Source organism: Chiloscyllium plagiosum, unplaced genomic scaffold (genome assembly GCF_037043375.1).
Source record: "Chiloscyllium plagiosum isolate Xiang-an unplaced genomic scaffold, Cpla_swu_hap1 HiC_scaffold_19, whole genome shotgun sequence".
Taxonomy (NCBI): domain Eukaryota; kingdom Metazoa; phylum Chordata; class Chondrichthyes; order Orectolobiformes; family Hemiscylliidae; genus Chiloscyllium; species Chiloscyllium plagiosum.
Window position 1 is genome coordinate 17679703 of NW_028270157.1, and position 20231 is coordinate 17699933.

A 20231-nucleotide genomic window follows, 5' to 3' on the forward strand; every position below is an offset into this window, starting at 1 on the left:
CAGATGTGTTGCATTGTTGGGGAATAAATATGGTGATATTTCAGGAAGGTGAGGTTGATGTGAATGATTAGTAAGTGAATGATTCAGTAAGAGATCTTGTTGAATTGAGGAGCAGATTCTGGTCTGTTAACTCCTAACAATTAAAATTTTGACTCCTGTTCTGAAGAAGAATCAAATTCAAATAATTAATCTATTCATTCTTTTTGCAGGTATACTTTCAGCAGTTTTTGATGTAGACTGTGAGGCTAGATAGCAAGTGCAAGTGAAGTCAGAGCTCTGTCTGGAAGGCAGCAGGCTGAGACTGAGTTCACCAGGTTAAAAGATCAGCACTAAGAACACATTTTGTAGTCTTTTTCTTGCACTCTTCCTCCCTTATTAAATTTGGGTGTAATTTATTCTGTAAAAACACAAATGTGTATATCCTTAAATACAACAACACTCTTACTTACAAAAGCATGACAACATTTCAGAGTTGAGTTCAGTATTTGATAGAAAGTAAAATTATATGCACACAAATTAAACAAACATTCAGTTTACTAACATGAGTTTAGATAGATCAAGATTCCAAATAATGCAATGCTCCATGTTAATTTCACAATGATTTTAATATAAAAACAATCAAGGTCATTATAACTATATGGAACAAGTAAATCCTAACTAACTAAAACCAATTTCCTGATGTGTCAATGCTTTTGAATATATTAGGTCAATGTCAATTTTAATCTGTTTTAAATAGTAACAAGTATCATGGAAATAATATTTCTATAAAACCACACAATAAACAAAGTGAATCAGGTAATGGATAAAATATGAATATACAGGGATGATTAGCGATTTATTTCCCAAACTCATTCATTTTATTGCGCCTTCTTAACTCTACGGGTTCATGAGTTTCTGGCAAATCTGCATCAACTTCAAAATCGCTCTCAGCATCTGCTGTGGAAATGCTACTCAACTCAACCTCGTCACAAAATGGTACTTTGCCAATTACTGGGTCAACATCATCTCGCATGTCTTCTTCACTCTCTGCAGAGATCAGATCTTCAGACATTTGTGCCTTTATCTCAATGTCCTCGACACGGTCTTCATCCTCAATGATAGGTGTTACGTTTTCTAAATTGGGGAGAAAACAGATTATGATTCTAAACAGAAATAGTTGTTGAAATTATATTAAACTATCACTGGGAATAAAGTACTAATGTTCCATAAGTCAAAACATTTTCATGTAAAATTCTTTTCCAAGTTCTCTTCAATTCCTCAAGTACTGTCTCAAAATAATATTTTAAGCTTCTGTATATGCACATTTAGAAATATAAAGATTAATATCATGTTCTGCGGGACAACTTGAATTTATGTAATGCCTTTGACATAGTGCAACATTCTAAGGTGCTTCAAGTGCAATATCAGATGAAATTTTAAACTAGGAAAAAGTGAGGACTGCAGATGCTGAAGATCAGAGCTGAAAATGTGTTGCTGGAAAAGCGCAGCAGGTCAGGCAGCATCCAAGGAGCAGGAGAATCGATGTTTCGGGCATGAGCCCTTCTTCAGGAATTTTAAACTAGGCAACAATGAGATAGGACAGGTGATCATAAACTTGATCAAAGAGGTGGGTTTCAAGAAGAAATATAAAAGCAAAACCAACAAACTAAAACATGATCAAGGCATTAAAGTGAAGCTCACTGCCACAACTAAGGTAGTGATGTACTTTAGTTCATTTTAATTATTTTAGAACATTACAACGCAGGAAAGGTCCTTTGGCCCTCGATGTTGTGCCGCCCTGTGAAACCAATCTGAAGCCCATCTAACCTACACTATTCCATTCTCATCCATATGCTTATCCAATGACAATTTAAATGCCCGGAAAGTTGGCGAGTCTACAACAGTTGCAGGCAGTGCATTCCACGGCCCTACTACTCTCTGAGTAAAGAACTATCTCGGACATCTGTCCTATATCGATCATCCCTCAAATCAAAGCAATGCCCCCTCGTGCTAGCCATCACCATCCTAGGAAAAAGGCTCTCACTGTCCACTCGATCTAACTCTGATTATGTGTCTCAATTCATCTCTCAACCTTTTTCTCTCTAGCAAACAGAGCCTCAAGTCCCTCAACCATTCCTCATAAGACCTTCTCTACATACCAGGCAACATCCTAGTAAATCTCCTCTGAACCTTTTCCAAAGCTTCCACATCCTTCCTATAATGCGGTGACCAGAACTGTACACAATACTCCAAGTGCAGCCGCACCAAAGTTTTGTAAGCTGCAGCATGACCTCATGGTTCTGAAACTCGATCCCTCTACCAATAAATGCTAACACACCGTATGCCTTCTTAGCAACCCTATCAACCTGAGTGGCAACTTTGAGGATCCATGTACATGGACACCAAGATCTCTCTGCTCATCTGCACTACCAAACATTTTACCATTCACCCAATACTCTGCACTCCTGTCACTCTTTCCATAGTGATTCACTTCACACTTTTCTGCATTAAACTCCACTTGCCACCTCTCAATACAGCTCTGCAGCTTATCCATGTCCTTCTGTAACTTACAACATCCTTCTGCACTATCCACAACTATACCGCCCTTAGTGTTGTCTGCAAATTTGCTAACCAATCCTTCTGCACCCTCATCCAGGTCTTTTATAAAAATGACAGATCGCAGTGGACCCAAAACAGATCCTTGCGGTACACCACTAGTAACTGAACTCAAGGATGAGCATTTCTCATCAACCACCATCCTTTGCCTTCTTTCAGTCAACCAATTTCTGATCCAAACCGCTAAATCGCCCTTAATCCCACGCCTCCGTATTTTGTGCAGTAGCCTACAGTGAGGAACCTTATCAAACGCCTTACTGAAATCAATTTCCACCATATCAATGGCTTTACCCTCATCCACCTGTTTGGTCACCTTCTCAAAGAACTCAGTAAGGTTTGAGGCACAACCTATCCTTCGTAAAACCATGTTGACTATCCCTAATCAACTTGTTTCTATCGAGATGATTATAAATCCTATCTCTTATAACCTTTCCCAACACTTTACTCACAACTCAAGTAAGGCTCACTGGTCTGTAATTACCAGGGTTGCCTCTACTCCCCTTTTTGAACAAGGGGACATTTGCTAAACTCCTGTCTTCTGATAGTATTCCTGTAGACAATTACGACATAAAGATCAAAGCCAAAGCCTCAGCAATTTCCCCCTTGCTTCTCAGAGAATCCTAGGATAAATCCCATACAGCCCAGGAGATTTATCCATTTTCATACTTTCCAGAATTTCTAACACCTCCTCCATGTGAACCTCAATCTCATCTAGTCTAGTAGCCTGTTTCTCAGTATTCTCCTCGACAACATTGTCTTTTTCCAGTGTGAATACTGATGAAAAATATTTAGTGCTTCTCCCATCTCCTCTGACTCCAAGCACAACTTCCAACTACTGACCTTGATTGGCCCTAATCTTACTCGAGTTATTCTTTTATCCCTTATATACCTATAGAAAGTTTTAGGGTTTTCCCCGATCCTACCCGCCACAAATTCTCATGTCCCCTCCTCGCTTGTCTTAGCTCTTTCTTTTGGTCTTTCCTGGCTACCTTATAACTCTCCATCACCATCACTGAGCCTTCACATCTCATCCTAACCTAAGCCACCTTCTTCCTCTTGACAAGAGATTCAACTTGTTTAGTAAACCACGACTCCTGCGCTCGACAACTTCCTCCCTGTCTGACAGGTGCATACTTACCAAGGTCACACAATAGCTGATCCTTGAATAAGCTCCAAATTTCTATTGTGCCCATCCCCTGCAGTTTCCTTCCCCATCCTATGCTTCCTAAATCTTGTCTAATCGCATCGCAATTGCCTTTCCCCCAGCTGTATCTCTTGCCCTCCGGTGTATGCCTATCCCTTTCCATCGCTAAAGTAAAGTGAATTGTGGTCGCTATCACCAAAGTGCTCACCTACCTCCAAATCGAACACCTGGTCAGGTTCACTACCCAGTACCAAATCTAATGTGGCCTCGCCCCTTGTTGGCCTGTCTACACACTGTGTCAGAAAACTCTCCTGCACACAACGGACAAAACCTCAATGCTTTACATGGAATCACCAAACATCTTACCAACGATATTGGGTGCCTGTCTCTCTTTCATCAGCTGCCTTAATTGCTGAAGCTGTGTCATAATTTCATTCTTCTGCTCAGAGGCTACGGCATCAACACTAAATTGAATGTAAAGCAATAAAGTCTGAAGTTAAGCAGGGTCCAAGGTATTATACATCACAGCACTTCAGCATTGTTTCGCCTATTTTGCAAATTAAGCACTATACTGTACAAGTTGCAATTGCTCAAGTTGCACCCAATTGCAAAAATAAGGATTGCCAAGAATTAGTGTTTAAAGTACAGTTCGTTCTGCTACAACACGCATTTTGTTAACACGAATTTGCCATAACACGATCGACGAATTGAGGACACTGTTTCTAAAGCGCGAAGTTTTAAAGCGTGTATTGGTTATAACGTGATTCCGACCCCATTAGTTTAAATCATGCTGCTATTGTACAATTTTCTTAAAACACAGGATTGCACAAGAATGGAACTACCGTGTTATAGCAGAACTGACTGTATTGCAATCTTTTTGAAAGCAACAGTTCACGAATACAAATTAATATTTAAATCCAGACTATAAGAATTGTTTTCAATCCTTCATTGTGGGTCAAACAAAATTTGTAACTATATGCATCTTCTGCAATAAGTTGTAGCAGTTAATTCTAAACAAAAATTTATTGCAAGATAAATATATTAAGTATAATTCATAAAATTGAATAATTTATGATAATTTAAGATTAGCTGCTCATTATAATAGAAGAAAGTGAGAACTGCACTTGCTGGAGATCAGAGTCGAGAGTATGTGGTGCTGGAAAAGCACGGCAGGTCAAGCAGCATCCAGGGAGCAGGAGAATCAACATTTATTAATGAAGGGCTCCTGCCCGAAACGTCGATTCTCCTGCTGCTCAGATGCTGCATAACCTGCTTGTTATAATAATCCTGCATTGGCATTGCAAATAAATAGCAACTGGCTCCTATCTCCACCTGCAGTAAGCTTAGTCCCAAACAGAAAGGGTAAAGTTTTGTTACTTTGGTTTAAGTTAATTCACAACAATGGCAACAGTGAAATGTCAATTTGAACTTTCCTTTATATTTTCATGTAAAGGACATGGAGCAACAATGAAAAGACAGTCCTGGTCTTCAATATCTTTACCTGCCTTAACTGCAACTAAGCTGCCAACATATTGCCTGTCAAATCCACTCGACAGCCCAACTTTATTGCTCGTCTCCCACCACTGTTTCATCTCAACTCTTAGATCTCTTGCACCCTCCTCATCCCCACTACTCATTCCAACTTGTCTTCACCGTACACATGTGCTTTCTCCTCACCTGCCCCAAATTTATGTTACTCACCCACAACTGACTCTTTTGTAACATACAGGAGAGGATAAATTTTATAATGTTCACAGGATTTATACCTGCATCACTTTTGCATTAAGCAAACACTGGATCAGTATGATTTTACTTTGTTACAATATTGAAAATAGTAATATTTGTTCACTGTACTAGTCCAGGTGCTTTTCATATGCCTGGTGCACACATTGAATATGTTCATATAGGTTCACACACAGATTCAATTTCAGTTGAACAGATTCAGTTGGAGGTATGAAAGTTGTTAAGTTATTTATGATAATCTCCATTCACACTAAAGACCCATAATTTACACCTGCTCCCAGCTCCCCAACTCTTCCTTTTATTGGAGCTCCTTGTATTAAGTTCCGATAGATATTCGATTCAAGCTAACAAACATCAATCCATTCAGGAGATAAACTATCTCAGTGATCTGGTATTGAGGCCAAGTTAGAAATGATACCACATCTTCAGAATTCTTATTATACAAGCAGATTTTAAAACAGGATAAAATTGTGATCCTCTCTGCTCACAAAAACTGGCTGATAGAAGATGGCAAGAGCAGCTTACAAAAAGGATATCCATACATGGAATTATAGATTATAGAATTACAGATTAATACTAACCCGAAGTGGATAGTTTACAACAGTTTTAGTACTAAGAATTTCCTACCTAATAACTATCTGTGGGACCTGCCAGGAGGACTGCAGAGTCTTTTCCGATTCTGTACTGTGCTATGTTCACAATAACTAGAGGTACAATGCACAGAGCATAAAATGTAACTTATTCAATAGCCAGAGCAGTCTTTAGTCAACACGCAACTTTTTATTTATTTTGATTTACAAAAATAAAGTCAGAAAGTGGCATTTGAAGAACATAATGTGGATCAGTTAAGTGTAAATTAATTGGGTAGCTATTTAATTGGATTGCGCACATGATGGAAATCCTAGAGAACCCCTTCTTCATTCTCCACACTGAGCAGGTTCCATATGAATCATTGACTTTGGCCAGTTGTTTCTAGTTGTGATGACAGCAACCGTAGATATTTTTAAATTAAACTTGTTGAGACACATGAAAACAACTCTGCAACAGGTGGCACTCAAACCCGGACCTTCTGGTACAGCAGTAGTGACACTACCACTGCACCACAAGAGTCCTATGACACCAACTGTACAGCCTTCTTAACATGGCAGCAGTTTATTGGAAGGTGGTAGGTGGAGAAAATAGAAACAAAAACAAATTGAAAATCAAAGGCAAGGTCAAGAAAGAGACTCTTCCAAGCAGAAACAAATGAAATAAGGGAACTCCAGGAGACATCCATGGGAGTTGTTTGCCAACAACGCATTTTGGTGGCTCTAAGTGGTGGGAGAAGATAGGGAAAGGAACAATGGTCCAAATTTACAACAGCACAGCAGACGAGCAAATGTGTAGAGCTGCAATTTTGGTAGGGTACAGCAAACATACAAATGGATACTGACAAAGAAAACATGTTGAGAGATGTGGAAGGCAATGGAGATTGGTGAGAAGAAAATGCAACAGGTAACTAGGAGGAATAGAAACAGAGCACTCACGAAAGCAGATGCAAAGGGGCTAAGCCACAAAAAACAACAATGGAAGATGGAACAGTCAAATGAAAGACTCCAAGAGGCTGAGGTGGGTTAATTTACTGGTTGTCAAATAAGGATGTTTAAGAAAATCAAACCAACATCTAGTGTGAAAAAACAAAATATATTTTAAAAAACCAGCAGAAGGGCAACAAATCACTTACCAGTTGGTGAGTGGATCTAATTCTTTTACTAATGAGTCCAGCATTCTCTCTGTCTGTGCCAAACGTATCTCCAGTTCAGAAAGCTGATTTTCTAGATCAAAAGTTTCTTGTGTTACTAAAACATTGCCTAAACCAGTTTACAGTCTAAGTCTTAACATTACCTTGGCTCAGTTGGTAGCTTTCTGGCCTCAATTCAAGCCACAGGGCCAAGCACAAAGTCAGAAATGGGGATGTTCACTGATGATTGCATAACGTTCAGTACCATTCTCGACTCCATAGATACTGAAGCAGTCCATGTTCAAATGCAACAAGTTCTGGACAATATCCAGGCTTGGGCTGACAACATTCACGCCACACAAATGCCAGGTTATGACCATCACCAATAAGAGACAATCTAACCACCGTCCCTTGATATTCAATGTAAGTTACTATCACTGAATCCTCCACTATTAACATCCTGAGGGTTATCATTGACCAGAAACTCAACTGGACTCACATCATAAACACAGTGGCTACAAGAGCAGGTATGAGGTTAGGATTAACTCACCTCCTGACTCCCCAATTCTTGTCCATCAGCTATAAGGCACAAATTAGGAGTGTGAGGGAGTACTCTCCACTTGCCTTGATAACTACAGCCCCAACAACACTTAAGTAGTTTGACACCATCCAGGACAAAGCAGTCCACTTGATTGGCATTACATCTGCAAGCATCTACCAACGTTCAGTAGCAGCAGTGTGTACTATTTACAAGATGCACTGCAAAAATTAATCAAAGATCCTCAGACAGCACCTTCCAAACCCATGACCTCTTCCATCTAGAAGGACAAGGGCAGCAGATATGTGAAACATCACCACCTTCAAGTTACCCTCCAATCCACTCACCATCCTAACTTGGAAATATATTGCCATACCTTTACTGTCAACCTCCTGGAATTCCCTTCCTAATGGCATTGTGGGTCAACCCACAGCAGGTGGACCACAGTGGCTCAAGAAGGCAGCTCAATCCTACCTTCTCCACAAAATGAATAAATTTTAAAAAGCCCCAATTCAGACTTGAATGAACTATGTAGGGTGACATTTCAGTACTGAATGGAGAGATTTCCATTCTCAGGATGCAGGTACTGGTAACAGCACATCCCTAGATGCCCTCCACAAGATGGTTATAGGTCACTTCCCTGAAGCCCTGCAATCTACGCAGTTAAATCGAGAGCTCTAGCATTGTCACCAAACTACAAAGAAACATCAATATATGTCTGAATGTGACCCAGAGGGTAACTCAGGCGGCACAGGTGTTCCTTTATATGGCACAATCATTAACTTACTCCATATCCTTTCTGCTGTAGGGTAGCTAATAAATAATTATTACAAATTAAGACAAGCACTGAAGAATCCAAACACATTATCTGACTTCATTATAATTGTATGATATTATATGTGCAATAGCACCAAGAACAATACAGCAACTTTAACCTAATAAAACATCTCACATGGTTTCACAAGAGGAACAAAAAATATAACACCCAGATACATAAAGACAAAGTAAGTAGGATTATCAAACTTTTGAGCAGAAGTACGTTATAAGGAGTGTTTTTTAAAGGAAGCAAGCAAGACTGAGAGACAGAGGTGTTGAGTCTTAGTGTTGTACAGCTTGGAAACAGACCCTTTGGTGTAACTCGTCCATGCCAACAGATATCCTAACCGAATTTAAACTCATTTGCCAGCACTTGGCCCATATCCCTCCAAACCCTTCCTATTTTCATACACCCATCAAGATGCCTTTTAAATGCTTAATTATACCAGCCTCCACCACTTTTTCTGGCAGCTTATTCCATACACCCCTCTGTGTGATCAAGTTGCCAGAGTCCCTTTTAAATTTTTCCCCTCTCACACTAAACCTATGCTCTCTAGTTCTAGATTCCCCCAACCCAGGGAAAAGACCTTGTCTATTTACCTTATAATGCCCCTCATGATTTTATTAACCTCTATAAGGTCACGCCTCAGCCTTTGACAGTCCAGGGAAAACAGCCTCGGCCTATTCAGCCTCTCGCTATAGCTCAAATCCAGGTAAGGTATTTCAGACTTTAGAGATTAGGCAGAACTGAACTGAAGGCTCAACTAGAAATGCTGCTCAGATCCCAGAATCAGTGTTGCTCAACAGCCCAGAACTAGAGGAGTGCAGATATCTTAAATGGTTGAAGGGGACCACAGAATTAGCAAGGTCAAAATTATGGAGAGATATGAAAACAAAGATGAGAATTTCAAAATCAAGACATACCTTGACCAGGAACCAAAGCAATTCAGTAAGTACAGGAGAGTTAGGAGAATGAGAAACAGACAAATTAGGGTTTAAGGGAAGAAAGGACACAGTCAACAACATACAATGACATTATAAAACCACTGGTATGCATTTCAGCAGAATCAAACTATAATGACAAACTGCATTAGCAGTCATTGCAGAAAGGTTTCATTTTCCAACAATTTACTGCGTTATTAAATGTATTACCTGTATTTTTCCTCTTTTTGTCAATCTCCTTATTTTTCTCTTTGCTTATTTTTTCATTTTCATTATATTTTATCTAGAACGCCAGGAAAGATATTTCAAACAATTACAGGTATCGCAGTAAGCTCTATAAAACCTATACAAAAGTACAAGCTTTTCTTTCATCTAGGTCAGGCCAAAATATTCCTTACTCAGTTTAGTGTTAAGAGCTCCAATGGCATTATTTGAAGAGCAGCCAGGAAACAATTAGCCCTCAAGTAACAACATTGAAACTGATCACTCATCTTACTGAAGGAGGGTTCAGAATGAGGGTCACTGGACTCAAAGCATTAATTCTGCTTTCTCTCCAATGATACTGCAGGAGCTGCTGAGCTTCTCCAGGAATTTCTGTTTATATGTGTTTCCTATCTCCAGCATCCACAGTTCTTTGTTTTATTATTCATCTCATTGCAGTTTGTGGAACCTTGCCTCACACAAGTTGACAGTTATATTGGGAATTGGTGAGGCCATATCTTGTGTACAGTTTGATCTCCTTATTTAAGGAAGGCTATAATTGCAATAGATGTGATTCAGAGAAATTTCCCTCAGCTGGAATCTGGGATGAAGTTTATATGTCTTACAAGAAAAGGCTGGACGCTTGGGCCTGTATCTGTTGGAGTTTAGGAGAATGAGTGGTAATTTTATTGAAACATACAAGATCCTGAGGGGATTTCATAGGGTGGTGCCAAGAAAATGCAGAATCCAGAACTAGGGGTTCAGTTTAAATCTAAGGGGTCTTCCAATTAACACACAGATGGGGCAATTTTCGTTCCCTCAGCGAATCATTAATCTATGAAATTCTGTTTTCCAGGATGAAGTGGAAGATGGGTTATTGAGTTTGATAGATTCTTAATTGACAAGCCAGTCAAAAGTTATAGATGGTGGATTGGAAAGTGGAGTTGAGCTCACAATATCAGCCATGACCATAACTTATAGTAGAGCAGACTTAAGGAGCTGAACGGCCCACTCTACTTTTAATTCATTTTTGTATAGTTGCTTCTAACTTTAGAAAGAAATTAACTGGCTGTAAAGGACTTTGAAAGGTGAAAGATATTGTACAAATGCAGGTCCTTATTTTCTTCTTGTACTGTGGAAGATATTTTAATGTCCAATATTTGAGATAATTTGGCCAACCCTTGCCCACACCATTTCAGCAGAATTCATTAGCCTATTATTATCAATAATTCCACTGAAATAAAGGATAGCAGGATTTCAGTTAGATACAATAATCATCTTTACTTGCTGAAGTATGGTGGCATAATGTTGGTTTAAGTAGCCTAGTTATCAAAGGCCTGAAATAACAATGCAGCAAACAGGAGTTCAAAATCGATCATATCACTTTGCCAACCCGTGTACAGTTGTTTTGAAAATCCAAAACTAAAAAGTTGGCACCAGTTTAAAAAAAGTGACTATCAAGCTGTCAGATTGTCTTTTTTAAAAACAAACTAGCTTACTGATACCTTTAATGGAAGGAACTTGCCAGCCTTACCAAGTATGGTTTACACATGATTCCAGTTTCACACCAACTTATTTGTCCAATTGTCCTAGCAAGCCCCTCAAGCCACTACAACCTCAAGGAAATGTCCCACCATCTGACCAGGGCAGGGATGTTTAGCACTGTGTTTGATACGCTTTTGCTGAACAATAGCATCCTGAGACATGGAGTAAAGGGAGAATATGGAGTTTAGGTACAGATCAGTCATGACGGCACAGAAAGCTCAAATGGGTGAATGGGCTATTCCCGGTCATAAACAGAGATAAAAACAAAGTCCCAGGTGAGTGGCATTTGGCTGTACTTTGGTGCCTGATCAGGAACAGGACAGGGGACATGGAACAATTAGATGTCACACTGGGATGCACCAACGCTGCTCTAAGGTCACCTTCTCCCATCTCCATGAACCTGATACCCTTACAAATGTACAATGTGCAATATTGGACACAGTATTTTATCAGTAACTAACTAATGTGTGCACGGGATTAGCATTACTTCTTTGTTTTTGTACACTGTGTGGCTCACAATTAAAGGCTAAGATAATATATACTTTATCAGAATGTAGGTTTGCCCACTGAGCTGGAAGGTTCATTTCCAAAACGTTTCATCACCCTACTAGGTTACATCTTCAGTGGGCCTCCAGGCAAAGCACTGCTGATGATTCCTGCTTTCTATTTATATGTTTGGAAACCCAAACATATCAAACCAAACCCATACTTTATCAATCTGAATTTCCACTCTAACGTTTTCTAATATCTGAACCTAAATCTCTCTGGTTTTCTTTAAAAATTTGACATCCATAAATGATATCTTCTTCTTAAAATGTATTACATCACAACCATCCCCATTAAACATTCTATGTTGTTACCATTCTGTTTCTATCATCCCACTATGCTTATGCTCAACTTATTGATCTGCATTCTCCTGAAGTCACTTACTCTTCAAGAATAGTCACAATTGCTTTTGTGCCACACACATATTTTGATAATAAGCTCACTATACCCAATCTACATTTTTAAAAAAATATATCTTTATATAGCAGCTTTCACAAACACAAATGTCTCAGAACATTTCGCAGCCAATGACAGTTTCTGAAATGTAGTCACTATGGTAATATAGAAATGTATTGAGAAACTCTGTGACTGTTAACATTGGTGGTATCATGATTATTTCCTGTTTTACTTCTTGCATGAAAACAACAGGAAATATTGACCATAACATTCAATTTGAAGGGTGAACATAGGTTGGACAGCCAGAACTGGAAAAAGGGGTCTAACAGCAAAAATGGCTGTGAATCCATGAGCAAATATTTAAGAAAATAGTTAATGATTTAGACAAAGATATATTATAGTGACGGAGAAGTACTCTAGGAAGGGGGTATGCTAAGCATAGTTAACTGAGAAGTTAAGGACAGCATCAAGTTGAAAGAAAAAACAAAATGTGGCAGAGATTGGTGGTAATCCAGAGGGCTGGAGAAGTTTTAAAAACCAAAAAACTAGACAACCAAGAATACAAGAGGGAGAAAATAAAGTGAAGATAAACATGCAAGAAATATCAATACAGAAAGAGCTTCTTTAAATATACAAAAAGGAAGAGAGAAGCCAAAGTGTAATGGCTGCTTAGAGAATGGGGCTGACTAAATTATAATGGGGAACCAGGAAATGGCAGAGAAGTTGAAATAAATGGGTTCTGTCAGTCTTCACAGTAGAAGACACGAATTGCTTTCTTAAATATCTAAATAATCAAAGGACAAAAGGAGGAGAGAAAATAAATACAATAGCGATCACTAATGAAAGAGTGCTTGAGAAACATAGGGCTCAAGACCAATAAGTCACCTGGACTTGATGGAAAGTGTTCCAAAATAGCAGAAGAAGTATACAGAGATATATTGTTAGCAATCATTAGATTATTGAAAAGTATTGAAGGATTGGAACACTAATGTAACACCTTTATTTAAAAAGGGAAAGAGACAAAAGACTGGTAACTAAATGCCAGTTAGGTTAATATCTGCTATTGGAAAATGTTAGTCTATTATTAAGGATTAATAGCAGAGTATTCACAAAAGCAAAATATGATCAAGCAGACTCAGAATGGCTTCATGAAGGGAAAGTAATGCTTGGCAAATTTATTAGAATTCTTTGATGGGTAATAAGAAAAATAAAGCAGAGTCAATAGATTTAATATATTTGGATTTCCAGAAGGTATTGGATAGGGTGCCGCACCTCAGGCTACTTAACAAGATAACAGCTCATAGTGTTGGAGGCAGTATATTCATGGACAAAGGATTGGATAGCCAATAGAAGACACAGTTTGGATAAGGGGTGAATTTTCAGGATGGCAATCTATAACTAGTGGACAATCAAAGAGATCAGTGCGAAGTTACAATTATTTATAATATATATTAATGTCCTGGAGGAGTGAAGTCAATGGACTATAACCAAGTTTACAAATGACAAAAAAAAGGAAGAGAAGATGTCAGGTCTGGCTGAATAGTCTACTTTGCTCCTATGTCTATGGTATGCAATAAATTATACATTTGGTTGCAAAGTTTAAATACTGCATTATCAAATTATTAATACATTTTTTAACATCAGAAAAAAAAATTCACAAACTGAAAATTCCTACACAAACGGATCGATATATTATAAGTTGCAAAGCCTCCTCTTTTAATCTGTATTATTGTCATACTGGTGTTAGAAAATATTAGAAAGAGGAAACTGTCAATATTTTGCCAGTGTCAGAGGTGAACAGCATTCAAAAATATTCATGTATTGCTATTCTATTTGTAAAGTACACCACAGTAATGCACTTACCTGCACGAGTTTGTAAACTGCATATACACTTATTCCTATTGCATAAAGTGGCATTAACTGGAAAATAAATCCTTTGTTTCTGCCCTGAGTCTTGTCACTATTCATTTCCTTTTGATTTGTACTTTTCATCCTGATATTAGGCTGTCCTTTGGGACTATTGGATTGGGATTGTGCAACCAGTGGCTGGCCTCTTCCAGGAACTGTAATATGCATCAAATGAAGAGATTCAAATAAGTCATTCAATATGATACTGTACTTCAGGTATCAAGCTATATCATACAATGAAACAGTCAAATGCAATCATATAAAATGAAGGATTACCTGAGAATCATATACTCTCTGCTAATTGCTTACAAAGAATGTTTCATCACAATGTGTAAATGCTAGAATGTCTTAAACTATTGTTGCCTTGTTCTTTTTGTGATCACAGGAACCCACTAGCTCTTGCAGATAATAGTTATAAAGTAATGAAGGTTAACAGGGATACCAGATGTAGGAGCAAAGGTTGCCCAATCAGGCTATTTAGCCATTCAGTGAGATCATGGATGGCATGACAACCTTCAACTCCACCTTTCTACTCTTTCCCCATAACCCTCAACTCCCCTAATGATTTAAAAAATTAACTTGGCCTTGAATATACTTACTGACCCAACTTCTGTGGCTCTCTATGGTAAAGAAATTCCACAGATTCACTACCTCTGATAGAAGAAATTTTCTCTCAACTCTTAAATGTGTGACCCCCTTAGTCTGACATTGTTTCTTAAAACTAGCAGACACAATTTTTCTGCATCAATCCTATCAAGTCCCTTATGAATCTTGTACATTTCAATAAGGCCCTCTCTTATTCTTCAATAAACCAATGAGTACACGCCCAAGCTACTCAATCTCTCCTCATAAGACAATCCCACCACACCTGGTATCTGCCAAGTGAACCTTCCCTGAATTGCCTCCAATGTTGATATACCTTTCAGTCTGTCTAGTGCTTTATATAGTTTCAGCAAAACTTCCCTACTTTTATGCATTTCCTTTGGAATAAAAGGCCAATGGAAGACTATTTGCCTTCCCTTTCACCTGCGAAACTTGGATGCTAATCCTTGGTGATTCATGAAGAAGGACTCCCAAGTCCCTCTGTTCTGTAGGTTCTGAAGTCTTACATAGGACAAACAGGAAGACAGCTAACGATCCTCATCCATGAGCACCAACTAGCCACGAAACGACACGACCAGCTATCCTTAGTAGCCACACATGCAGATGACAAGCAACATGAGTTCGACTGGGACAACACTACTATTATTAGATTACTTACAGTGTGGAAACAGGCCCTTCGGCCCAACAAGTCCACACCGACCCGCCGAAGCGCAACCCACCCATTCCCCTACATTTACCCTTTTACCTAACACTACAGGCAATTTAGCATGACCAATTCACCTTACCCGCACATCTTTGGACATTATAGGACAAGCCAAACAGAGAACAGCCAGGGAATTCCTAGATGCATGGCACTCATCCACAAATTCAATCAATGAGCACATCGACCTGGACCCAATATAACCGACCACTGCAGCGGACAGCTGGAACTGACAACCGGAAGCGGCAGATTCAAACCACTATAAATGCCGGAGGAAAGATCACAGAAGCGCTTCACAGGAGGCTCCCAAGCACTGAGGATGTCACCTAGACAGGGGACGAAACGTCTGCAACACAAGTTCCCAGCTCGGCGAACAGAACCACAACAACAGTCTTTCTCCATTTAAACATTATTCAGCTTCTCTATTCTTTTGGCCAAAGTGCATAACCTCATATCTTTCCACATTATATTTGATCTGCTATGTAGAAGGTGATGCAAAGCAATTTCAAGAAAACTAAAGTGAGCCTAGTTTATTCATGTAACAAATCAGCTATCAGATAGATTAGAAGTCCTGACCTGGGCCAATACATGGCAATCACATTTTCTTCTCACACATGTCAGGCAGTGGCACACATGCATGCACAGACACACACATATACATCTTAAATCAAAATTCTGGGAGTTACTATTGACCAGAAACTGAACTGGACCAGCTATACAAACACTGTGGCTATAAGGTGGTGTATAGTGGTTACATCACTGGACTAGTAATCCAAAACCCAGGCTAATGTTCTGGACACATGGGTTCAAATCTCATCAAAGCAGGTGGTGAAATTTGAATTCAATATAACTTGGCATGTAAATATTGTCTGCTATCATAAAAAATCTATTTGATTCACACATATGAAGTACAAGTAGGAAATGTGGTCCCTCGAGTTGTGATCTTGTCATTCAACAAGATCACAACTGAATCTTCTTATAGACTCAGCTCCACCTATCCACTCACTCACCAAAACCCTTATTTTCTTTACTGTTCAACAAATCTACCTTTGCTTTAAAGGAGAGGAAATCTGTATTTGACTCCACAGCAATGTGCTTGACCCTGAACTGCCCTCTGAAATGCTAATCAATCAGTTCAAAATTAACTCGGGATCAGTGCAATGCTGACCTTGCTAGTGACACCTATGCTACATTGTTGTATGGAATGGAAATGCAAGTTAGAAGCTAACTGGTGACACTCTCATTCCATGACTGAAGAAAAATAAGGCCAGAACATACAGGCAGCCAAATTTCCAAGGGAACGTGGGATAAGCAGGCAGCCTTCAACAGTAATGTTATCAATTTTCTTATTTATTTCAGTTCGAAGACATACTACTTAGTATTACCAAAGCTGCACTGATAACTTTAGATTACATAGATCATCAGTGAATGCTGGTGTGTATGCTTCACTAAAATCAGAAGTACTTGGATATGCCCCTTAGAGGTATCATAATCCACAAGGCTATAATGCAAGAAGTAAACAGCTGCAACAGTAAAAGCAAATGACGTCAGGGAGGCAGAAGATCAAAAGCCAGGCTACAGAACATTGTGTACAATGAATTTGTTTAATTTGGACAAAAAGATGATGAGTGTAAGCTAGTGATTGATATATGAGATTCAGTAGTTTTGAATTATAAGAAGGTATTCAAATTGACAGGATGTGAGAATATTTCAGGCAGAATTCAGGAAACACCAGAGCTCAGGCCAGGGGCTACAGTCAGAGAGTGCAATTCTATATAATCCAACTTTTACTCAGACACCAACGTTATTTCTTGAAAAACCATCACCCAGATACTGTAAGTGTGACCTGAGTTGAATAAAGTGTAATTACTGTAACCAATACAGGCCAACATCGCATCACCGGGATTCCATTAGGTTTAATTAAGCGGAACAAAATTGTGCTAAAGTACAAATAGTTGGGCATAACTACAGACATTTTGAAAATGACGTATTGCATCAAAAGAAACCAATAAATGGAAACTACAGAATTTACTATTCCAGTACAGGTCCAAGGAGATCCCCTCTTTCTGAACTTAAAGAGCCAGTCTACAAGGTGAAAGTGAGGACTGCAATTGCTGGAGATTAGAGTCGAGAATGTGGTGCTGGAAAAGCACAGCAGGTCAGGCAGCTTCAGAGAAGCAGGTGAATCGACATTTTGGGCAAAAGCCCTTCATCAGGAATGAGCTTGGTGGAAGTCAAATTCCTGGTCATGGCTTGCAAGTTGTGTGTATTTTCCAAACCCAGAAATGTCAGTGCCTGTGATTCAAAATTCCAATCACACAACAATTATACATAATTCAAAAGTAATTAAAATCTCCAAGTGTAACCTACATCAACACAGAACGACAAATGCTGTGGAAATTACCATAACAAATATGAAAATGCCTCATTCAAAATTAACTTTACAACATCCCTTGCAAATGTATTTGAATTAATTTTTCAGACATCAAGTGCTGATGTTTGAATTTTAGCTAGAGGAACAAAGCCAAGAGAACTAAGAGGATTTTTGGTACCGAAAAGAGGCGAGTCAGTGAAACAAGATTAAAGCATAATAGGCCACAAAATGAGGAAATGTCATAAGAAAGCAACAACATTGATTGGACTGGTATTGATAATTTAAGTGAAGGTGTCCATAAGTTAGTGAATATTCAACACTGCATTATAAGATTACATTGTTAGTTGCTTATTTGAAAACTCAATCTGTATAATAGATAGTCTCAAAAGACAGCAAGTTGGAGAAAACCTCACCAATCATTGAATTATACACAGGTCAGACTATTAAAACAAATATTTATTGCATCAGACACAGTTCAGTTCATGCCATTTTTAGTTGGAAGTTTTTAGATTCAGGTTCCAATCCACAGAATGGACAGAAAATCCAGACTGACACTACCAGCACAGTGTGGCACTGGAAAAGTACAGCAGGTCAGGCAGCATCCGAGGAGTAGGAGACTCGATGTTTCGGGCATAAGCTCTTCATCAGGAATGTCAATGCAACACTGATGAATATTTTAATGGCAGAGTTGCCAAATTTCCAATCAAACATTAAACCCTGTAGCCTCATCTACACATATTGAGGATTCCCTGACACTATTTGAAGAAAAACATTGAAGTATTCCCATGTTGGCCTTGGCTACTCATGACCACATTCCTAATAAAGGGCTTATGCACAAAACGTCAACTCTCCTCCTCTTCGCAAGCTGCCTGACCTGCTGTGCTTTTCCAGCGCCACACTTTTCGATTTTGGATACACAATGCCTATGGGGAGAAAGTGAGGACTGCAGATGCTAGAGCTCAGAGTCGAGAGTATAGTGCTGGAAAAGCACAGCAGGTCAGGCAGCATCCGAGGAGCAGGAAAATCGACAACGGGTCAGCCACAGACTGAAACCGAATGTCCGTAATCCTCTTGGGGCGATAACCTCATTCAGTGCCTGCATTCAAACTTCTAGTCATTGCATCTACACCTTAGTCAGTGCTCCCTGTAATATGGGCTGGTGTTCAGGGGCTGCTGAGTATCTGCATCACACTCTATTAGTGTTATGTTCCCCATGCCACAGTCAGTGCCAATTCCATACACACGCCAATGCCCATCCTGACCTCCCGCACCATAACCTGATGTTGTGAGATTTTTAACTTTATCCACCCCAGTCCAACACCGGCACCTCCACATCATGGCTCCCCACCACGATCAGTGCCCTTTCCTACGTCCCCCCCACCCGACGAGGTCGGTGCCATTGTCCCTCTCTCCACCCCACCTCCATGATGAGTGCCCACTCCTCACCTCCCACGCCCTGCCAATACCTTGGGGACGATGACCCGCTGACGGAGCCCGGCCCGCGGCCTCTTTCCCGCTGCCAGGAGTCCCCAGCATTCTCGGAATCACCAGAAAGACACAGATAAAGAGACACAGGGCCAGTGCCACTTGCTGGCTGAGCGACATGGTCAGTCCAGGCCGCTGTGGCCCAGCCCGGCCTATCATGACCGTGCGGGAATCCTCCCACCACCGCCCTCCTACGGATCGCCGCTGGAAGGTGCCGCACCAACCGTTTCGAAACTCAATCGCCTTTCCCAACATCCAGGCTTCAGGAGCAGAATCAAATTGCACTAGCAATGTGAACTTCTCTCTCTGTCTTCTCCTACTGGAAGTTACCAGATCCTCTGAGCTTCTTCAAAATGTTCTTTTTAACTTTCGCTCAAATTTTGTATAAGACATTTGGTAAACTTCAGCTGGGGAGTTGCATGAAATCCAAACGAAAGTGAGGACTGTAGATGCTGGAGATTAGAGTCAAGGTTAGAGTGGTGCTGGAAAAGCACAGCAGGTCAGGCAGCATCCAAGTGTTGGAAACAAACTCAACAAAATTAGCTGAGACCACCAAAAGCTAGAAACAAGAAAATTTATTTACAATCTTATAAGAAAGGGCTGCAAATGCGTTAAGCAAATGAGCAATGAGCATTGAAACAAGTATACTGTTATTCCTTTGAGCTGCGTGAGGTCACCTCCCCTGACTCCTACATTACCCAATCACCCTTGTTCTCTGCCTAACTTGTGACCTGATTGCCCCTACGTGACTGCTCTTTTTCTATATTAAACTCCCCTTCTGTTTTCTTGAACATACACTGTAACCGTCTTGCAAAACCACTATCACATGTTAAGTTAGTGGTGTTAAGTTAGTGGTTTTGCATCGTTCTTCTTTTCCAATTGCACAAGAGGGTTGCTCATCTTATCACTGCAGCTGTCCTCAGCGTTATGTCTGGGCTTATTGTTCCTCTTTCTGGTACACACATATACTTATCT

General features: G+C 39.6%; 1 protein-coding gene across 1 annotated transcript; it reads right to left on the reverse strand.

Moving 5' to 3' along the window:
* Positions 1–586: 586 nt before the first annotated feature.
* On the reverse strand, positions 587–19829 carry LOC122559807 (uncharacterized). Its single transcript, XM_043709865.2, has 6 exons — positions 19238–19829; positions 14050–14249; positions 9709–9781; positions 7206–7296; positions 4106–4203; positions 587–1113 (listed from the first exon to the last, which is right to left on the reverse strand). The coding sequence occupies exons 1-6, from the start codon at positions 19509–19511 to the stop codon at positions 836–838; spliced, it is 1014 nt and encodes a 337-aa protein (XP_043565800.2). The 5' UTR covers positions 19512–19829; the 3' UTR covers positions 587–835.
* Between the last annotated feature and the right edge of the window lie 402 nt (positions 19830–20231).